This window comes from Olea europaea, chromosome 1 (genome assembly GCF_002742605.1).
Source record: "Olea europaea var. sylvestris chromosome 1, O_europaea_v1, whole genome shotgun sequence".
NCBI classification, from domain to species: Eukaryota; Viridiplantae; Streptophyta; class Magnoliopsida; order Lamiales; family Oleaceae; genus Olea; species Olea europaea.
The window spans coordinates 31,403,578-31,426,003 of record NC_036237.1 but is presented as its reverse complement, the minus strand read 5'-3'; the positions used below and the strand labels follow the sequence as shown (position 1 = coordinate 31,426,003).

Genomic DNA, 22,426 nt, shown 5'->3' with positions numbered 1-22,426 from the left:
ACCAATACTTTATGTGTTCTTGAAATGCATAAGAATCTCATATCTGTGCATCATTTTACCAAGTCCAATAATGTACTAATTGAATTTCATCCTGATTATTTTTTTGTGAAGGATCGGACCATGGGGGCGATACCGCTACGCTGTGATTGTGAAAATGGTGTCTATCCTCTTCCGCCTCTAGCCAAAACACAGTCATCAATTATTGCCAATGTGGGTGAGCGTACCTCCACCAACACTTGACATCGTCGTTTAGGTCATCCTGCTCAGAAAATTGTTTCTCACATTGTTAAACAATTTTCGCTTCCTTTACGTAATTCTGTTCCACCGAATAATTGTACCTCACGTCGTCTCAATAAAAGTCATAAATTACCTTTTGGCACTAGCTCCATTGTAAGTCATAATCCTCTTGAATATATTTTTTCCGATGTTGAGGGTCCCACACAAATCCTCTGATGGATATCGCTAATATGTAATCTTTATTGACCACTATACTCGCTATTGTTGGTTTTTTCCCATGTACCAAAAATCTGATGTCTGTCAAATTTTCACTCACCTAAAACCTGTGTTGGAAAAACAATTTGATCATCCAATTAAAAGTTTCTACTCAGATAATGGTGGTGAATATATCAAGTTAAAGTCATATTTTCTAAATCATGGGATCAGCCACCTTACCACTCCACCTCACACACCCCAACATAATGGCATCTTAGAGAGACGACATCGACATATTGTTGAAACTGGAATGACCCTCCTTACGCAAGCTGCCTTACCCTTATGCTTTTCAAACAGTTGTCTACCTCATCAATGGACTCCTATTCCTAGCCCTAAAATATAGTTCACCTTATGAATGTTTGTTTGGGACATTGCCAAATTATCTCAAATTATGGACATTTGGTTGCTTATGTTTTCCTTGGCTTAAACCCTATACTGGTCATAAGCTAGACTCCAAATCTCGTGCCTGTATTTTTTTTTGATACTCTACCTCTTAGAGTGCATATAAGTGTTTAGATTTCGCAACATCTCGACTTTATCTTTCCCGCCATGTACAATTCAACGAAAATGAATTCCCCTCTCTCTGCTTAAAGCCAACTTCTGAGCCTATCCACACGAGTCCACCCACCGTGGTCTCGCCCCACCTATCATTATTCCAATAGATATGCCCAATGTATACTCTAATCCTATTGTTGAGTCCTCCCCAAACCCAACTCCTTCACATCACTCTCAGCAGCAGCCCTTAGATCCGAGTCCTTCGCAGACTACATTAGCCACTTCTCTGGATAGTAACCCAAGTGCTACATCTGGCCCATCGAAACCTGCTGCACCGGTCCGTACTCATGGCATGATTACACGAGCCATGAATAATATCTACCAACCCAAGCAGATATACCAAGTGTCTAAACATTCACTGCCAACTGCTCTTTAGCCCACTTGTGTATCACAGGCCATGAAGGATTCTCTTTGGCGCCAGGCTATGAGTGAGGAATTCACTTCCCTATTAAACATGGAACTTGGACCTTTGTCGAGAAACTTCCTCATCATAATCCCATTGGTTTCAAATGGGTGTATCGCATCAAGCGGAAACCAAATGGCAATATTGATCGTTATAAGGCCAGATTAGTGGCTAAAGGTTTCCACCAACGACCTGGCTTGGATTATAAAGAAACTTTTTCTCATGTAGTCAAACCAGCTACAATCCGCGTGATATTTACTCTTGCCGTGTCTAGGGGTTGGCCTCTTCGCCAACTAGATGTCAACAATGCATTTCTCCATGGCACTTTGACTGAGGAAGTTTACATGGCACAACCATCTGGTTTTGTTGACCCCAACACGCCTCATCATATATGCAAGCTTCATCGCTCTCTCTATGGACTCAAACAAGCCCTACGGGCTTGGTATCATGCATTAAGTGATTGTCTCACAAAAATGGGGTTTTCTCAATCTAAAGCCGACTCCTCCTTATTTATATATCATATGGATGATCTAACTGCATATTTTCTCATTTATGTGGATGATCTCATTCTCACAGGAAATTCCAGCACTTTTATCCAGCAGGTTATCACTTCTTTGGGCAAGGCCTTCTCTCTCAAAGATCTTGGCCCATTAAGTTTCTTTTTGGGTGTTGAAGTTATCCCCACCACAGACGGTATATTTTAATCTCAGTATAAGTATATTAGGGAATTACTCTCTAAAACAGGCCTTGACAATGCGAAAGAGATTTTGACCCCAATGTCTACCTCTAATGTTCTCCGCCTGGATGATGGCACAATCTCTGTTGATTGCACGGAGTATCGTCGAATTATTGGTTCACTTCAATATCTATCTCTTATGAGACCTGACATTGCTTTCCCGGTTTCTCGCCTTGCTCAGTTTATGCATAGACCAACGGTGACACATTGGACAACAGCTAAACGGTTATTACGATACCTCAAAGCGACTCTTTATCATGGTCTACGACTTCGCAAAACTAAATGTCTTCATCTCATTGCATACTCCGATTCTGATTGGGCAGGCAATATGGGTGACTGAACTTCCACTTCAGCCTACATCATTTATCTTGGCAACAATCCTATATCCTGGAGCACACGAAAACAGCGCGCTATTGCGCGCTCCTCCATCGAAGCTGAATATCATGCTCTTGCGACTACTGCTTCGGAAATAGCATGGCTCACTTCCCCCTTTCAAGAACTACAGACGACTCTCCCTGTTGTATCAAAATTATACTGTGACAATATTGGTGCCACTCAGCTCAGCTTAAATCCTATTCCACATTCCCGCATGAAGCATATTGCCATTGATATTCATTTTGTTTGGGACTATGCTAACAAAGGCCTGCTCAATGTATCTCATATATCTACCCGTGATCAACTTGCGGATCTCATGACGAAAGCTCTTTCAAAGGCTCGCTTTCAAGAGCTTCGCACCAAGATCGGTGTTGCCGATGGAAGCACTGTCTTGCGGGGGCGTGAAAAGGATCCTTGATCTTAGCCCTATAATCTTGGTCACACTACCAGTCTATAGGAGCAAATCATGGACACGTTAATCTTAGCTCTAAAATCATGGATAATCAACCAGTCTACAGTCACAAATCATGTACAGGTTGCTGTAAATTTGCTGATATTCCTTGTATATTGATTCGCTCTTAATAGGCTTCCTAGTATAGCTTTTTGGTTTATGTGTATATATAGCTTGCTGCCCTCATTGCAATCAGTGTACAAAAGTCAAACAATTGTAATACACAAAGTATTTTCTTACAGCAGAACATCTGTCCTTCTTTATCATTTGTTCTTCTTTACGAACATGGTCCGATTTGATTCGGTACTCTTTAGAATAGAACCGAATCGAACCCGAATTTTGGATATTTAGTAAGTAGAATCGTCGAGTCCAAATTTAATTATGGAACTGTTAGGGTTTGATTCAGTTCGATTCCCGAGATCCGTACTATAACTATTTTTTTTAATATTTACTGCAACGCTACATTAATTTAACTAATAACATGCTCAATTTTATTTCTTACAAAATAACATAGTTCAATTCTTTGATATCTTTTACATCTCTTTTTGTTAAGTTTTTGATAGATTTGGTTGTTAAAATTACAAGAAGAGGAAGATAGCTAGTCCACAATAATGAAAAGAGGTGCAATCGAGCTTCCAGCTCGATTCTATAACTGCAAAAACGACACCAAGATAAAATAAGAGATTTGGATAAAACTTAAGTCAATTTGATTAAATTAGACTTGGGCTGAAAATCAGAAATAGGAAAATTATATTTTGGGTTTGGGCTAAATTAATTAGTTAGCAAATTTATTTAGAAAAAAATAAAAATAGTTTAGTTTATTTATGATAAAAAAAAAGTTAGAAAAATTCGGTTCTTCATCTAGAACAGATAATTGAATCAAATCTGTCGATTCTCGATTCAAATACCCTATTCAGATACTTAATTTAAGAGGATCTACTCGATTCAATTTATTTCGATTTAGGTCTGATTCGATTAGTTCGATTTTGAGAATTTTGTCCAGCCCTAAAGCTAAGTGTATGTTTGTAGAAAATGTAATACTATTTAGAACCATTAGTATTACAAAACTAATTTAGAGTACACTAAAATGGAATATATAATTAAACGAATTATATAATCTTATCTTTAATCAAACCTATAATATAGGCCCTGTTTGAACCCTATTATTTTCTCATTAAAATGAAAAATATGACCGTTATCCATCACATCAAACCACCATATTTGACATTTTCTCTCTTGTGTGGAGCTCATAACGACTATATATTACATTCTCATTTTTACAATAATACGGCTCAAATGGGGACATAATGTCACATAAATCTGTGTCAGATGTCATTATTCTTGTAGAATAAACTCGAAGTATCCACATGGCCACCATTAGATAGCATTAATTAGACTTTGTTTGTTTCCAATTTTTTTTAAAATATATTTTTCTCTCTCTTCTTTTCAACTACACATATTTTATTAAAATAATATTATACGTAAATAAAAAAAATTTTATTTTTTAATAGCACATTTTCCATCAATCTATTATTCAAAATTTTTTCAATAAAAATGGGGTAAAACAGCCATTTTAGTATAAGGATTAATATATATGTACTCACAAACTTAGACAAAATGGGTTACACATACTCACAAAAAATGCGGACCCAACATGAATTCAAAAATGCCGGCTGTGTGGTCCCCACCCCTATTGTGAGTGTAAGTAAAACTTTTTGTACAATAATGTGAGTATATGTAGTATGATCCTTAATATAATGATCTTCATTTCGGGCTGCTGCCCGCAGTTCCTCTCTCTCTTTTCAACTTGCCTATATATAACCCCACCACGGAGCCCAATCTCGCCCACACAGTCTCCTCCATTCCCTCTCTCTCTAAACACATCCTATCTTTTTCACGGAGGAGTTACAGAGCCTCTTTCTCTCTCTATCTAAGAATTTTGCAATGGAGGCAATGAAGATGAAGATGTTTGCAGTTGCATTGATGCTCATCACGACGATGACACTCACCGCCGTCAAAGGCGTCGCCGCCGCAGATGCTCCTTCACCCAGCCCCACCTCCGACGCCCCATTCTTTGTACCAACCTTCTTTGCCTCACTTACAGCCCTCGCTTTTGGTTTTGGTCTTCTCCTCTGAATGCAATATTCTCATGCATGCTCGCCACTCGCCTTAATTTCTTTTGTTCGTGTTACAGTATTTTCCGGTATCGTCCAATAATGTACGAAACATGTTGCTTTTGATCTTATTTAACTTAATTTTTATTGTCTTGAATCTTCTGGTGTAAGATTTGTAACGTGTGGTGATTTGCTTTTTTACCATGGTTCGAGATGAGGATGGTAGACATGTATCTTTTGACTTGTTTAGTATTTGATTTTGATTTTCTTTAATTTCTTGTATGTATATTTTAACAAAATTATATCAAGGCCCGTTTGAGCCACGTTAACGCAAAAATGAGAATGAAAAATATAGCTGTTACGGATCCAACACAAGAGATAAAAAGTCAAATATGATGACATGATGTAATGAATAACGTTCATATTTTTCATTTTAATGAACAAATAATGAGAAACAAACACAGACCAAAAGGTGAGCGTGGTACGGTTCAGTTTGATTTCGATGAAAACTAGTCCCATTAAGTGGACTAAACTCACATGTTAATTAGAATTCTACGTGGAGAATTATAAATTTTAATTATATACCATTAAATTTAATAAAATTGTTGTAAGAGAACAAAGAAGAAAAAAAATGCAAGATTTATGGGCGTTAGCTTCAATGTTTGAGATTATATTCTTGTCCATCGTTTTAGAAGAGAAAAATTGCACACTTATTTTTCTAACATCTCTTTTGATGATATGACGACTCTTTGTATATAAAATTAAATTAAATTAAAACAAAATTGAAATTATAAGTTTGAAATTCCTAAACTATCATTAATAAATTTTTAGTTCGTGAACTTCACCCCCACCCCCACCAGTGTACTGACTCTACGTAGCATTAATCATTGGGAATTGATGCCTGTACACACAAATTGGATGACAGCCGCACATGTAACTCAGTCCTTAATAAGTAAACTCTATAAACATTGACAAGATCAAATTAGACTAGAACATAGAATGGATATGGTCAAATGGAGTTTGATTTTGAATTCGAAGGAAACAGGATCGTACCATATTCCATTGAGATTTCTATACATAAAACCAAAAGATTTCATCCACACACCTAATATCACTTTTCCTACAAATTTATGTAGAAAATGATTGACCTACACATAGTTTCGATCCTTAGCACATAATCTTCGGGAAACTCGAATATGCCCTTGCTTGAGCTCCATTTTATCGAACTCATTTTCAATTACACGTTTTCCAATAAAATAATTTTACATGTAAATAAAAAACAGATCATATATTTTCCAAAAAAACACTATTTCAAAATACATTATCCTCCTCAAAATGAGGTTCAAACAAGCGCTATATTTTTATTCACATACATGTTATTTACCTACCACATGAATGATGTGTAAATTATCTAAAGTCCACTTATTCATGCCAACATATAATCTCAGTTTAAATATCTGATTCCATCCACCACATGAGACAGTCACTCCTCTTAATCATTTAAATGATTTTTAATCTTAGTGTGATTAAGTTAACTAAAGAAGAAAAGTGGAAAGCTAAAATGGAAAAAATGAAATAAGTCTATCATATGGTGTGCACATGAAGCCGAAGGTATGACAACTTGTAATGTTTGTTGGGTGGTAGGGCCCACTATTAGTCACTCCAACTCATTCCGGCTTATTCAAATTACTTCTAATTGCTAATTATTATTCAACTAATTGCATAAATAAGTATCATTATTACGCTTATGGTAAATAGCAATGTTTTAAAAACCGATCCAAAAAAGAAAAATGTTCAAAGATCAAACTGGGATTCACCCGATGATTTTTTTCAAAAATAAAATCGAAAGATGAATTTTTGAACCGATAACAGGTCAACTATTTTCATCATATTGAATGGATCGACAAATTTTTTAGACGATTTTTAGAAAAATGGTTTTTTCCGCCAATACACGTTACTTTGGGTCTGGGAACCAGTTTCATCGGTCAAACTGGCAGGGCGTATCTAAATACATTTGGTAATTGTTATCAAAATCGGCCAGGTCAGGCCGAAAAAATTGAGAACCGGGGCCAAAACTATGTTAATCATGCTCGATTAACTGCTTATGACTAAGTTGCTTAAAAATCCATCAAACCGACAGGTTTAATTGTAAACCGGTGAATCAGTCGCGATTTTGTGCTTTTCCCTTTTTTTTTAGTTTAAAAAAATTTCAACTTCATGAATGGGCCTTATAAACAAAAATTCAAAGGTCTATAGAGAAATATTGAATGACATGCTTCTTTTATAGATACACCTCTTTTAAATGGTTTTATAAACTTCCAACTAGGGCTGCGCAAAAAAATCGCGAAACCGCAAATCGAACCGAAACCGTTGAGTTGAAATAGTTGGTTTGGGTCCACTTGGGCCCGTGGTTTTTTTCTTAAACCGATCCAAATGGTTTCAAAATGGTTTAGTTTAGATTTTGATTTTCAAAAATCACACAGAACCGAATTGAACTGTTTTAATTTTTTTTAATTAAAACATTAATTTTGTTAAGGAATACAAATTACAATCGGTCTATTGAAATAATCATAGAAAGTAAATTATGTTCATCATTATTAACCTATGGTTTAACAAGCACAACACATGTCCTCACCCGATATCTAAACTAAACTAAAATTATTCCGAAATTAGATGAAATGAAATGAAAAAGGCATATTTTCAACAATTCAAAACATAATTCAACAACTATGTCAACAAATCACGTCCAAAGTTTCAAAAACTCTAATATACACTCTCATTTCAATAACATTCGACGCTTACCTGCCACCGTTGAACGAATTGCCAGTCACCTTTGCATGTTATTATGCTAATTTCTACCTGAATCACCTATTTCTCTCTTCTCTTTCTGTAAGCCTCAAATTCTCGTTCGAGCCATTTTTTTCGTTATTCTTTCTTTTATATGTTATTTTTGAACTTATTATATACTTGTGAATTGTGGTTTGGATAGAAAAATAATTGTTTGTGTACCTAGATAATTAATGAACTGGTTTGTGGCTTGGGAAGAACGAAGGATGAATCATATTGATGGGTAACATTGTTAAAGTTCCTTAATCAGTACTACTACCTTCTACTTTCATAAAGTAGTTAGTGAAGAAATTTGTCAATTTCAATAAGTCGAAACTCTATCAATCTTTGTACAACTAAACATATTCCTTTCGATTCTTATTTAATATCTCACTAGCAAGACGAAATGAGTTTTAACCAAATTATAATAGAAAAATGTAATTTTATTTTACCAACCTCTATATGACAATATGAATGTCAAACAAGAAAACGTAAATAAAAATGAAGAAATATGTATTTGTTCTATTAACATCTTTTAGCAACAAATTTTGAAAATAATTTATTCATTGATTTCATAATAAATATGAATGTAGTTTAACATTTAACATTATTAGTTCTCATTTAAACTTATATATTAACTTATGTTAAATATATTACTATAATATTGATAGGTAAATTGCGGATTAAAATCGAACCAAACAACAAATTATGATTTGGATTAGTTTGGTTTGAAAAATAAAATGATTTAGTTTATTTTGTTTTGGAAAAATTTCAAACCGCATAAAATGGTTTGAATTAAAAATATAGCACAAACTGTATAAACCGATCCGCATTCATCCCAACTTCCAACGTGGAATAATGCATTTTATAGATGCACATCTCTCCAATGGTTCATAAACTTTCATTGTGGGATGGTAACATAACAAAAAAGTTGACAAATTATAGAATAATGAATCAGTTAAAAATATATATATATATATATTGTTTTCATAGTATTTTTTTATTTTTTTATGTATTTATTGCATCCAGTTTGATCTCCATTTGATCTCGGTTGAACCTTTTAACCCTTAAACCGGGTCGATTTTCAAAACATTGGTAATTAGTTTTTCTTTAATCATTTTAGTTAAAAGGACAAAGAAAGGCCATTTTGAAAATGGCAAAATTGTTATCCTGCCATCAACAAAGGCCTTTTTGAGAAACAACTATAGTAGGTGAAAAAGCTCTTTAAAATATCAGATCAGAGGATGGCCAATATACTTCGTATTAAGAAGGGGTACATAAAGCATCATGCGACGCTCTATGTAATCGCCAATATAATGCTAATCTTCAAAGACAACCAATCGTGATCAAAATTGCAAACTTCAACTATACGAGTCTGGATCTCTCTCAATTACTAGGTAATATACATCGAAGATATATGTTCTCAAATTTACTCGACTGATTTCTTTCTACTACTGAGACGCTGAATGGGACATATGTTGGTTTCATATATCAGTACTCTCAAAACAAAAGGACGACATAGGATAGAGCAAAGCTTACTAGAAGAGAACTTGAATCTAAGTGCTGTTGAAGCCAGTTCTTGCAAATCTGATACAAACAAGTTCCAGGTCGCTAGGAAGATTCAAGATGAAACGCACACGAGCTATTTTACAAGTCCCTGGATGGGAATGCTCTGGTTGAGGACGACTCGCCCAAGGAAACAGATGCCAGAGATGAAGCCCAAACCCGAGCATTTCTAGCCCCTTTATGAAAGTTCCTAGTTTTACACAGCTTCAACTTGCTCCAAATTCTCTTGATATCAATCAGTTGGAAAACACGTCCTAAAAGCTGCCTCGACTCTCCAAAGACTCCCATATTCAGATGAGGAATGTGCGCAAGCCACAATGCCATTGCACGAAATACAATCTCCGGAAAAAAATATAGAAAAGCCCTAGACAAGACAAATACTACAGAAAGCACTAGATAAGGTTCTCTTGAAAATGTCCCCTTCAATGAAGAACCCCACCAAAGCTGAAGGACTTTCTGATCATTCTCCGAAGAATTTATTTTATCTTCGCTCATATCCACTACTGGATCAAGCCCTAACCAATAGACAAAAGAAATATATGTATATATAGGTAACGGAAGAGAAAAAAAACGTATAGCAACAGGCAACAGAAATATTGATAACCAAACATTCGAAGAAATAGGATCATCAAAGAAATCAGGTTTGTATAATAAAGAAATTAAAACTGTTACTTCATTGAAAGATGACCAACTGAAAGTGAAATGCAACCCTTTCCCAATATCGCATGAAAGACGCACAGCCTAGCCCACATATTTACATGTGTGATCCTGCCTATTTAGGAGGCTTCATTATATACGGATAATAAAAATATGAAGCATGTAAACGTTGAGTAGCAATATGTATCTACATACCCATGAGAAATGAACCATACAAGATAATTAATATCTAAACATTGATGGGAAAACAAGAAGAACAGAAACACCCGTCAAGAGAAGTAAAGATGATCTGCAGAAACTAAAGCAGAAGTAGATTTAATGTCAACGTTATGGTGCAAGCAAATAAGCCTTCCAGGAAGTTAATGATTAAAATGCATTTTTGGTAATTCCAAAAGGGTGCAAAAATCTAGGCCAAATTAATGCCCGTGTACCCAAACTTTGACTCAATTTGCACCTATATCCTCAACCTTTAGTTCTTGACATCTATGACCTCAATGTTTCAAAAATAGCAATTGCTGCTCTCTTGGAAGGATTACGTCCAAATCAATGATAATACAGTATTAAAATAATAATAAAGAAAAAGGAAAAAACAACAAAACTAAATGATCACAAAAAAAACTAAATGATCACAAAACACTTCTTCATTAACCTTTAGCAACAAGCCCACCACCACCGGCCTCGCTCACAGCCACCTCCACCCACACCCTCCACCACTAGCCTAACCTCTCTGCAAAGTATAACTATTTCACCCCTCCCTGTTGTTGGAGGATTACAAGATCTATCCAAGAAAACACAACTTCAGCCAAAACAACCTCTTGCATTCAAAAGTAGTACTTCACATACTCAAAAATCAAAAGAAAATATAAGTTAAAAAATTATTAATGTTTCTTTTGAAAAATTTTAACAAGGAGAAGCATATGACAAGGGTTAGACATGTACTTTTTGTAGATTGGTCGTGCTACATGTATATAATGGTTTACATACATATTATGTATATAATGGTTTACATACATATGACATGGTGAAATATGATGAGGTCAGAATTTCTTCATCAAAAAAAAAAAAAAGGAAAACCCTTTTCACTCACTTTATGATATCTCATTTGTATGTAAACTATCGTATAACTTCATTATGTACGAGTAACATTATTCTTTGCAGATAACTTATATTCTAACATGCAGTCTTGGAGATTGTTTTGAGCAGAGTGAGTGGGATTGAAATAATTTTTTCCTTGAGAAATTGGATGGCTGTATGTGTGCAACCTGTATATTACAAAAAAGAGTTTTGTGGGGCTATGGTGGTGGCCTGGAATTGCACTGGGCCGTGGGGTTTGGGTAGTGGCAGTTGCAGTTGCAATGTGTGTGTGGGTGGGCGTGAGGCAGAGGCTAGGGAAGATGAAGGGTAAGCTCATGCAAAAGGGAAATAGTAGATTTTTACTGTTTATTGCTTTGTTTGGATTTGTAACTTTCTTATTATCTAAAGTGACGGTTAATCGTGTCTTACTACATTGTATTAAAAATGATTTTGGACCTAATCCGTCCAAGAGGGCAGTAATTGCCATTATACGAAATGTTGAGGTCATGGGTGTCAAAAATATTGGTGATATACGTGAAAATAAGGTCAAGGTTGGGGACACAGGTCACAATTTAGCCTACAATTTACTCATGTTATATAAGGAGCAAAAAATGGAGATGGAGGACTTATGAAATAATAAATAACTTTATTCCTCTACATCACCTCAACAGCAACCAGAAAATAGACTTCTGAACAGGGATGCTACCTGTAGTTCTTTTATAGAAGTTCACAAGGGAGTGGAGATCTTTGTGACCATGATATTTCATTCGTGCTGTCTGATTCACAATCAGTAGCGAGGGCACTGAATGAATTCCATATCGAGAGAAAACACTGCATATAACACACAAACAAGAAAGTTGATTCATGCAATGAGAAGATACTTGAATGAGGATGGTAAGTTAAAAACCTGACCTATCTATCTATATAGACACGCATTAAGGGATAGAAAGGGAGACATCGCCACTTAATAAAATTTCTACCTTGTAAACAAAAATTTATAAATGTCACTATTAAATACTCAAATCCTATTATTCGTTGGAAAAAATGGACTGAAAAATATTCACGAGTCAAGTAGTCTCCAGTATACCTGTAACGACCTGAATTTTTACAACTAGTTGTTAAATTTAAATTTATGATTCAAGTTAACTATTATAGAAGTCTAATGACCTTATTGGTTATTGAACATGTCTAATGACATTATTGGTTACTAGCCAATAGTTTGAGGACCTAATTAGAGAGTTATTTTGGAAGTTAAATGAAATCATACTTAAAATACATGTAATTAAGTCAATTGGTCATTATTAAAGAGAATTTATTTGACCACATGCATTTTTCATATCACATTTCAAGCCAATGTAATTGATTTGATCACGAAAATAAAGGTAACTCATTTGACAACGTGCATCATTTATACCAAGTTTCAAGCCAAGTCAAATGATTTGACCACACGATTAAAGGTATTGATTTGACCACTTTCAAGACAATACACCATTTAGGCACCGACCATGCCTAGCATCTAGCCATTTTCTTTCGCTTTTCTACACATATTCCAAGATTTTATTATATAAATAAGAGACAAACCCAACACTAGACTACCCCTCACCAACTATTTACACACTCTCACTCTCTCTCTCCACCTCTATTACTTTGTCTCTCTGTTTTTACTCTTTCTTTTGTCCTTTTCATATTAAATATAGCTGTACACTTACACAATTACACGTGAATACTCAACCACACCGCTCAAGAATCTCTCTCCAACAATCACTTCTTCTATTATTTTAAATTGTCCAAATGAAAGGTATGGTTGTTATTACGTGGGTAATCATATATGTTATTTCATGGCTATGTTAAGTTATGATCTGTGTTATATATAAGATTTGTATGGACGGATTGAAGTATAGTAGCGCTACACACAAAAATTTGGTACCATTTAAGTTAGGACTGATTTTCGTGTCTCTCTATTCAAGTATGAAATTTTCCATGAAATGCATAAACAAGAACAAAAATTACTCACGTGCACTTATTAGGATTTTATCTCACATTGTGTTCTTTTTCCCTTTCAGAAAATTAATAGTTCAAGGTGGTCGACGCGAAGAAGAATGCAATCAGGAGATATTAAAAATAATTTTCATGAAATTATGTCGAATTTTATTTAATTTATGTTGAAATCATTTTAAGATTTCATTATGTCAAACGTATTTTCTTTAAAAATACGCTTATTATGAATAATGTTGAATCCTAATTATTTTTATAAAAATCCCATTTATTCATTTCAATCCTTTTATTTAAGTTTACTTTAAATTTTAGTGACAATCGAATCATTAAAAATTTGGGTGGTCACAGTACCACAAGTCTCCATCATGTCATAATTGCATGAACACGAAGTCCTGTATCCTATTGAATAAATGGTTTCCTACAGATTTGAATGATTCATGAAATTAAACCAGAATGCTGAAGAAAAAAGCCCCTTGCGCTATTCTTATACAGGTAGTTAGGTGGTGGAGGGGAAAAGGTAAACAGGAGCATTGATCTACTCGAAAAATGTGAATAAACATAAAAGAGGAAGAGTAAGAGAAAGGGAACAAAAAATAAACCGACCTGGGCATGGCTGAAGACTGTTCAATCATTACATGTTTGATCTGTGGGTACATAGAACTGAGAGCAGCAAACCTTGACTGGAAGATGCTCGAAAAAGGACACCAAGAAGCATAAAACAAAACGGCAGTATATACAATCTCCTGACTGGAGCTCATTGCTCTGTCAAATGATTCTCCATCCATCTATAATGCCAAATGGATTGTCAATAAATGACAGGACACTTAAAAAGATGAGATTCATAAATAAGCAAGTCACAAGAGAATGAAGGAGTATTGAATGGCACTACAATTTCACAGGACATATCACGCAATCATCATTGCTCATAACCATAATCACACCCACTGCAGCTAGCAGTGTTGTGGTCAACCAACATCATTATTTTTGAAGCAATATTCATACTTGCGTTCATAATGGGTAGTCAATGGTCATAATCCATGTCTAATTTAATAAATTGCTTCAAGACTAATATAGTTTTCAAAAGGAAAAATCAAAGAAAATACAGTTTATCGAAAACCCATCCCCAAGAAAAAAGAAGATAAGGAAAAAAAATAAAAGAGCAAAGAAAAACACAGAGCAACGACAACAATTAGCTTTCCTTCTCGTATCTACATAAATTTGGTGTGCTAAATTGGAAGTTGTGCAGAGTTCTATACATGGGAGTAAGTCTGTTTCAACATAAGCCACAGCCCTTACCATTTTCAAATGATATTAAAACTAGGTTTCCAGGGTTAGTCATGTCATATACGTGAGAGACCTTTCCTAAGGCCTAAACCAAAAGAAAATGAGAAGAAAGTTAAAATTCAACTTCTGGAAGACCAAGATGAATAGAGTTTTAACAACCCAGCATTCCATGATATTAAAATGCTGCAAGAACTAGAGTAGCTTACAGGATGTGCAGTAAGGGTGGGTCACAAATGCCATATAGCCTAGTGCACGAAAATAATAATCTTAGAACCTTATCAGATGAAAGACAAGTACAGTACTTCAAAACAAAAGAAATATTTCACAAGAAAATAACAAAAACATTAAAAAAAGAGGAATTCTTTTCAAGGAGGATTCCAAATATTCAAGGGAAGTGTGCGAATAATTATGAAGCACAAGGACATCAAACCAAGAAAAATAATAATCAATGTCATAGTTTTCATCAATTGCACATTGTTCTCATATACAGAAGCATATGATACAATACTCATAAAGATATGGCACCAACTTCAAAAGCTGGAAATAATAAAGATTAGTTTCCTACAAATTCCATCAAACCAAGGAAGCTTGATCTCACTTCCTGACATGGTATAATTAGACATTTAGGGGGGACAAAGAATAAAAAAGAAATTTCATGCTATTATGAAATTACAACTATTTCATTGGTTATGGTAAGCAATTTTCAATTTCATTGATTATGGTAAGCAATTTTTAATTCATTGTCAACCACGTGTTAAAGCCAAAAACAATAGTATGTCGAGATAAGTGATTACTTTTTGCGAGAAGGTAAACAAGCTGGTGTGCCCAACATTGCAAAAGAGATCAATAACCTTTTTATAAATACCTGGGAAAATTGTCATATTCATGCTCAATTTCCGGCCTAAAGGAAAAAGAAAGTTCCAACTCCAACAGCCTTTTATTCTAATTTCTTAATGAATTTCCCAAATAAGTATAGTAGACACGTTTATGCCATACACAATTCTTAATTTCTACAACTCCGTTAAAAACCCTAACATTGTGAACAATAAAAATATAAAACCTCCAGGCCAATCCTTGCAAAACCAAGTAATAATGAAACCAATTATATAAAGAATTTGAAACCAATTAAACATCTATCCCCAACAAAATTTGTAATAACAGCCCCTATAAACTCTTAAATCAAATCACGCACACAGCATGTAATCAAAAAATAAAGAAATAAAAAAGAAAATACCTGAATAGGGAAAGAAGAGAAGGGGATCGAAGCAGGACACTGAGACTTCAGATCGTGGAGAAACGTTTTGGACTCTCCAACACACATGGCTGTAAACGAAGACGTCGGAAACGACGTCGCAGATGCCGCCACTATACACATCAATATACAGGCGTATATCATCCTCCATAACTCCATTGACAAAACAATTATCATTCTAATCTTATTTCAATTTCCTAATTGATCTTGAAAGTGAATTAATATCTCCTAATAATTTGTAAATTGAAATTTCCTTTCGTTATGGATAATTTGGGAAATTTTTATTTTTCTCTGGCTCTCTTTTTCAGAGACTTTCCATCGACGGGAAAGGATAAAAAAAAAATTTGTTTCATTTATTCATTTTCATTTTATGCTGTTTTTTGTTCTGATCACGTGGTTGACTGGACGCTGATTGCCTTACCTGCATTGTAGATAGACTCAGTGACAGTCGACTTTGATTCGTTAATAGGAGTACATAACGAGGGTGTTGCGCGTGGGTTCTATTTTTATTCTTTTGAATTTTATGGGAAAAGATCATGTGCTGGCGGAACACAGTTTAGAAATGAAGATAGAAGATTGTGTTTTCATTGAGTTAATTGTTTCAATTGTCACTGAGTTTAGATTTATGTCTTTGATTGGTCATTGAAATTTAAAATATCGAGTTTTGATCATTGAACTTAGGTTAATATTTTTGACTGCTCATTAAAATTTAAAATGTCGAGTTTTAGTCACTGAAATTTGAAAAATATTATACATTACTTACTAAACTTTGAAAAATGATGTATATTACTCACTGTGAACTCGATATTTTTCAAAATTCAACTATTATATCAGTGAGTAATGTACGATGTTCTCTAAAGTTCAGTGGTCAAAACTGGACATTTAAAATTTCAGTGAGCAATTTAAGACGTGAACCTAAGTTCAATGAGCAATCGAAGACATTGACCTAAATTCAGTGACCAAAATTTGACATTTTAAGTTTCAGCGATCAATCAAAGACATGAACTTAAATTCAGTAACCATTGGAACAATTAACTCGTTTTTCATTTAACCATGAATATAAATGCACTGTGGGTTACCCAACTTTGAACAGAGTTGTATATGAGTCACTCATTTTCAACATATAATGTTATATCATTAAACTTCTTCAGTTTGATTCAAATAGTCATTCAACTTCGAATTACTAGCAATTATGGTATTATAATGTATCAGTCACCCGACTTCGAATTAATCACAAATATGGTATTATAACTTTCGACAATTAAATGCGATGTGCAGTTTACATGTCTAAGTTATCACCACATTTTCTCAAGTGATTTATAGTCGCTATTGAACAATATAAATTTTTCGAGCTATCAGTAAACTTATCAAACTATTATTATACAATCACTCGTCGTTTTAAAAATTGACAAATTTGATGATATGGTCGTCAAAATTTCACACGTGGCATATTTTTTGACGAGAGTGTATTCGCAAACAATGTGGATGATATTGCACCTCGGTTGGGGGCTAGAATCATCCCAACTTGATCCATGGATAGCTTGTGCTCGTTTTCATACGAGTCATGGACCAAATCAAACATCATTTTACATTCACGAGTCAAGCAGGAGCACGAGCGAATCATCTTGGGTTCTCTTCTTCTTTTACAAGTGGAGATTTATATACGAAATATACATACATATATATAAGTATCGGTGCTTGACTCATGTTAAACAACGATAACATAGCACATCAATTAATTGGTGAATCATTAAATTTATAGAAGTCTAAGAGGTAATACGTAACATTAAATTAAATGTATAATTAAATAAACAATTTAATTGTATCTTTTATCGAACATATCGCTTAACGCTATTTAGGCACTTTTTGTGCCCCTATAATTTCAAAAAGTGCATTATGGAATAATGATTAATATTGAAATGTGTGGTTAAAAAAGAAAGATTTTATTTTTATTTAAATGTAATACCATTTTAACGAAAAATGTGTAGTTGAAAATGAGTATTATAGAAAAAATAATGTAGTAGATTAGTTTACAAACAAATGCTTAGATTAGTGTTTTAGTATTTGTGATGTGATGCTTAATAGAAAGAAATTTGAAGAAAATAGAAAGAAATTTGAAGAAAATAGAAAGAAATTTGAAGAAAATAGAAAGAAATTTGAAGAAAATAGAAAGAAATTTGAAGAAAATAGAAAGAAATTTGAAGAAAATAGAAAGAAATTTGAAGAAAATAGAAAGAAATTTGAAGAAAATAATGCTTGAATAGTGATTTTTTAGATAATGTAATGTTAAAATGTAGACAATAAATTTTGAATTTACACGTAAAATATTTTTATTATATCAGTGATAATGAGCATGAAAAATTATAAGCCGCCACCACCCCCGCTGGTCCCGGCTGTGTGCGTCTGACCGTTCGCTGATTGTGCGTAGGGAGGAATACGTGGAGTAGCTATTGGTTGGCCACGTGGAAGGTCCAATTTTCGCGGTCAACAACTAGAATGTTTAACGTTATGCTGAAATTACATTCTTTGTAATTGAAAACGAAGACCGCATATTACCTAAATCTTAAGAAATTATGATTCCATTGAATAGCTCTCCTAAATTTAACAAGCCAACAAGATCAAAGATTGCACAACACATAATGTTGAAATTATATTCAACATTATGCCAAAATTATATTCTTTGTAATTTAAAATGCAGAATTGTAAGAAATTATAATTTCGTTTAGGGATGGCGGCTCGGCTCGCCTTTTAACCCTCGAGCTCGGCTCGCGCTCGTGACGAGCCAAACTCGAGCTCGCTACAAATGAGCCGAGCTTCTGCTCGATTCGTTGCTCGCGAGTCGAGCTCGCCTATATATATATATATATATTTATTTATTTATTTATTTATTTAGTTATTTTTTTACTGAAAATCGAAAAAACAAAAACTATGTTTTTTTTAACAAAAAATGAATAAATCGAGCAAAAAGATTTGATTGAAATGATTTTTTTCTTTTTAAAATAGATAAAATACAAACTCTACTCCTTTATTCGGACTTGAGAACGACTACTTAAATTTTGAGTAGACGTAGTTAAAAATTGTACACAAACAACTTGTAACGTATACAATTTTTTAAAAATAATTATAAAATATTAAAAAATAAAAAATTGTGATTAAATTGGTATAATTAAATATCACTTACTTGATAACATGCAATTTCGATATATTTATCTTGTATCCGAAAATGAGCGTCCCGCCAATCATTCAGGCACATTAATGATTCTAAAATATCTTCTTTCAGTCGGCTCCTAACGTCGGACAAAATCCTCTTACCTGCAATAAAAGTAGACTCCGAAGTTACAGTACTAATCGGAGGTGTTTGTAAATTTTTTGTAATTGCGGAAACTACTGGTCATCATCGTTCCTACCGCCGCCAGAATTCAATAACATCTTCGGAACTTTTTTTAATTATTTTATTAGTAGGCATATTATGATTAAAGTAATCAATTAATTCAGTAGGCAAAATATTTTCACTTCCTTCCAATGTTTGGGCCAATGGAGATGCAGCAGACAAAGTATTATTAGATGAAGATGAACATATTGCATTTTAATCATACATATATGTGCTATTGCCTTGAAGTAAATTATATATTTCAGCATCGTCTTCTTCAGTGTAAGAAGTAGGCGCAAAGGGTACTTGACTAACATTTGTACCCATTCGTTAAGCATATAAATCATATATTTCACTTAAAGTTTGATCTAAATTTTTATATGTGATAGTGTACCAAAAGTTAAAGATTTAGAAATTTGATCAATTATATATATAGTTCCCAATAAATTATATCGAGGTCCATTATGCATACTAAAGGAAATAACCTAGGTAAGTTTTTCCAGTATTTTCTAAATTTCAATTCTATAGAGTATATAATTGCACTAAAATCAGGGTCATTTTTGTATTTATGAAAGACTCTTGCAATTTTATAAAGACATTCTAGCACCATACAGCTAGTAGGATATAAACTCCAGATAAAATATTTGTACTATCATAAAAACTTGTCAAAAATCTTTTAACCTTAAAAGCTAAAAGTCAATCAGATTCATTCATAGTAGTTTCCTCATCGTTTTTAATATGTCTATTGTTGTAAAACACAGTTATTAAATATTCAAAACCTTCAAATGACTTTAACAATAAGTAAATAGAGTTTCATCTATAACCTACATCACTAACAAATGTTTTAGAATTCGGCTCCCCATATTCGGCACAAAATTCCTCAAAATACTTGTTTTCTACTAGGGGAGATCGTGATATATATTAGTACATTCCTAATTTTTTGTATTTCATCTTTAATGTGTTTCAAACCATCATCTAGAATTAAATTTAAAATATGACACACACAACGAATATGAAACAAATAACCACCGAAAGGTTGCAATACCCTTCATAATTTATCGAGAATTACTTTATTAACACTAGAGCTGTTGAATGTAAAAGAAGGAATTTTACTTTCGCAACGATATTCTTTTATAATAGTCATAATTATATTATATATTATTAGCATTATGTGGGAATTCAATAATTTTAAAAGCAATAATTTTTTTATGCATACGTCAAAGTAGGTCTATACAGTATGCAGTTGCAGCTATATAAATTCTTTTATTAATCCCCTCCCATACATCCGAAGTTAAAGATATAACATCACCATATTTTTGCAAATCCAAAATTAATTGTTGTTTTATTTGAAAAAAATACTCTATTGTGTCTGAACGAAGAGTTTTCGACTTACCTAAACGTACCTCAATTGCAGATATTCTTTCACGTATGAAACGAAATGTTGGGTATCCGCTATTGCGAGAGGCAACTCAGCACCAGCAATAAGTTTCACCATTCTTGTTTGAGCATTCTCTTCAAAATACATCCACATGGTGAGTGGCGAAGTTGTAGTATCGGCTTCTGGACTACTAGATTGTAGTTGTATTTGACCAACTTGAAGAAGTCTATATTTGGCAGCACATGCTTTGTAGTGACGGTTGAGATGGGCGGTACCAATGCCTTTTTGTCATGCCAATATTTGTTAGCAGTATTTACATACTGATTTGGTCTCCGGGACTCCATCGACAACATGGTCCGTCGAAATCAATTTAAAGTAATCCCAATATTTTGCCTTTTTTATCCTTTCGCTTCTCTCTAGCATCGTGAATGTTTAAATCATGTTCCTCCTCTTGTTCCTCTTGGACTTCAAGAACATTGATGTCATGTAAATCAATTGGATAATTTGGATTATTGCTGGTAGGGGTATAAGCGATCCGATTTTACCGATTTTTGACAGATTTTCAAGCCAAACCGTTTAAACCGGTTTGAGAAAAATCCAAACCTAAATCAAACTATTTTGAACGGTTTGAAAAAAACTCAGACCTAAACCTAACGATTTGGTCCGATTTTAAACCGTCGGTTTCTTCGTATATTTTTTTGCCTGTCTACTTTTATGTCCTTAATTCATTAAATTCAATATATATTTATATATTATTAGCAATAAATATAAAACAAACTAAGCCCCTGTTTGAACCAAATTTTTGGGACAAAAATGAAAATTTGGATCGTTATCCCACAAGTCTAGCCGCCTTTGTTGACCTGCTGTTTCATGTGTGGGACCTAGCCTCCTCTCCAACGGTCAATTTTCTCATCATGATGATATGGAAATTATGGCTCAAACAGGGGGCTAAATATATCTACTATAAATTTAAATACCAACTAAATTAAAGTGAAGTCATAATAAACTAAAACATAGTTTTTTTTTCCTTTTTTGTTCACCTTTTTTAGACTAATGACGATATAATAACGTTACAATACAAGTCTGCTAAATTAGATATAAGACCCAAAAAACATAATGATGTCCAACTAGACCTCGTGATCATCATATCTGAAAAAAGGATACTGCTTAGACAAAAAAAATAACCAACCACAATAATAACTCAATTGTTTATAATATTTAAATATAACAATTACGCAAGTTTACGTTTGTACGATATTACGAAACACATTTAATTTTAAATTCTTATTTTAGGTTGCTCCAAAAAAATTATTTATCTGAAACTTTATTTGCAGCAAAAATTATCACCGAAGGTCCAGGATCTTTTTGTCTCCGATTTGGTATAATGGACTTCAATTCAAATTTGAAGATATGTGAAAAATCTGAAAAAGAAGCGTGTGGTGCCGGTGGCTCAAGTTTGTGTAGGGTGTCGACTGGAATTCATCTAAATTCTGAAGAGGAAAATGACTTTTGATATATTATGTTAGTCTTGAGATTATTAGATATAAATTAAGATTATTGGATAATAATAATATATCTGTATTAGAAAATTAGAAATTGACAAAAATATCCACAAATGACAAAATTATTGAATTTTACATATTTGGATGAATTTCCAAAAATTTTCAATTTTTTCAATTTTTTATTTTGACCTTTTTTTTGCCTGTCCGGTTTGGTTTTAAACTGCAATTAAAATTCTCAAACCTAAACCAAATCGTTTTGGTTCATTGTTGGTTGGGTCCACATGGCACCAAACCAATGGTTTCTAAAATGCGATTTCGGTTCGGTTTTCCGGTTTGGCAGTTTTTGCTTACATCCCTAGCCAAATCCATGTTCCCAAATATAGATCTATGTAATCT

The 22,426-nt window shown here is 33.6% G+C and overlaps 2 protein-coding genes across 2 annotated transcripts; one reads left to right on the top strand and one right to left on the bottom strand.

Moving 5' to 3' along the window:
- Positions 1–4,834: 4,834 nt before the first annotated feature.
- On the top strand, positions 4,835–5,399 carry LOC111397932 (arabinogalactan peptide 14-like). Its single transcript, XM_023024914.1, has one exon. It carries the CDS (start codon positions 4,957–4,959, stop codon positions 5,146–5,148), a length of 192 nt encoding a protein of 63 aa, XP_022880682.1. The 5' UTR covers positions 4,835–4,956; the 3' UTR covers positions 5,149–5,399.
- Positions 5,400–9,277: 3,878 nt separating this feature from the next.
- LOC111401192 (5'-adenylylsulfate reductase-like 5) lies at positions 9,278–16,323 on the bottom strand. The gene is made up of 4 exons (XM_023028818.1): positions 15,763–16,323; positions 13,848–14,029; positions 11,956–12,080; positions 9,278–10,033 (listed from the first exon to the last, which is right to left on the bottom strand). Exons 1-4 carry the CDS (start codon positions 15,955–15,957, stop codon positions 9,600–9,602), a joined length of 936 nt encoding a protein of 311 aa, XP_022884586.1. The 5' UTR covers positions 15,958–16,323; the 3' UTR covers positions 9,278–9,599.
- Positions 16,324–22,426: the final 6,103 nt, after the last annotated feature.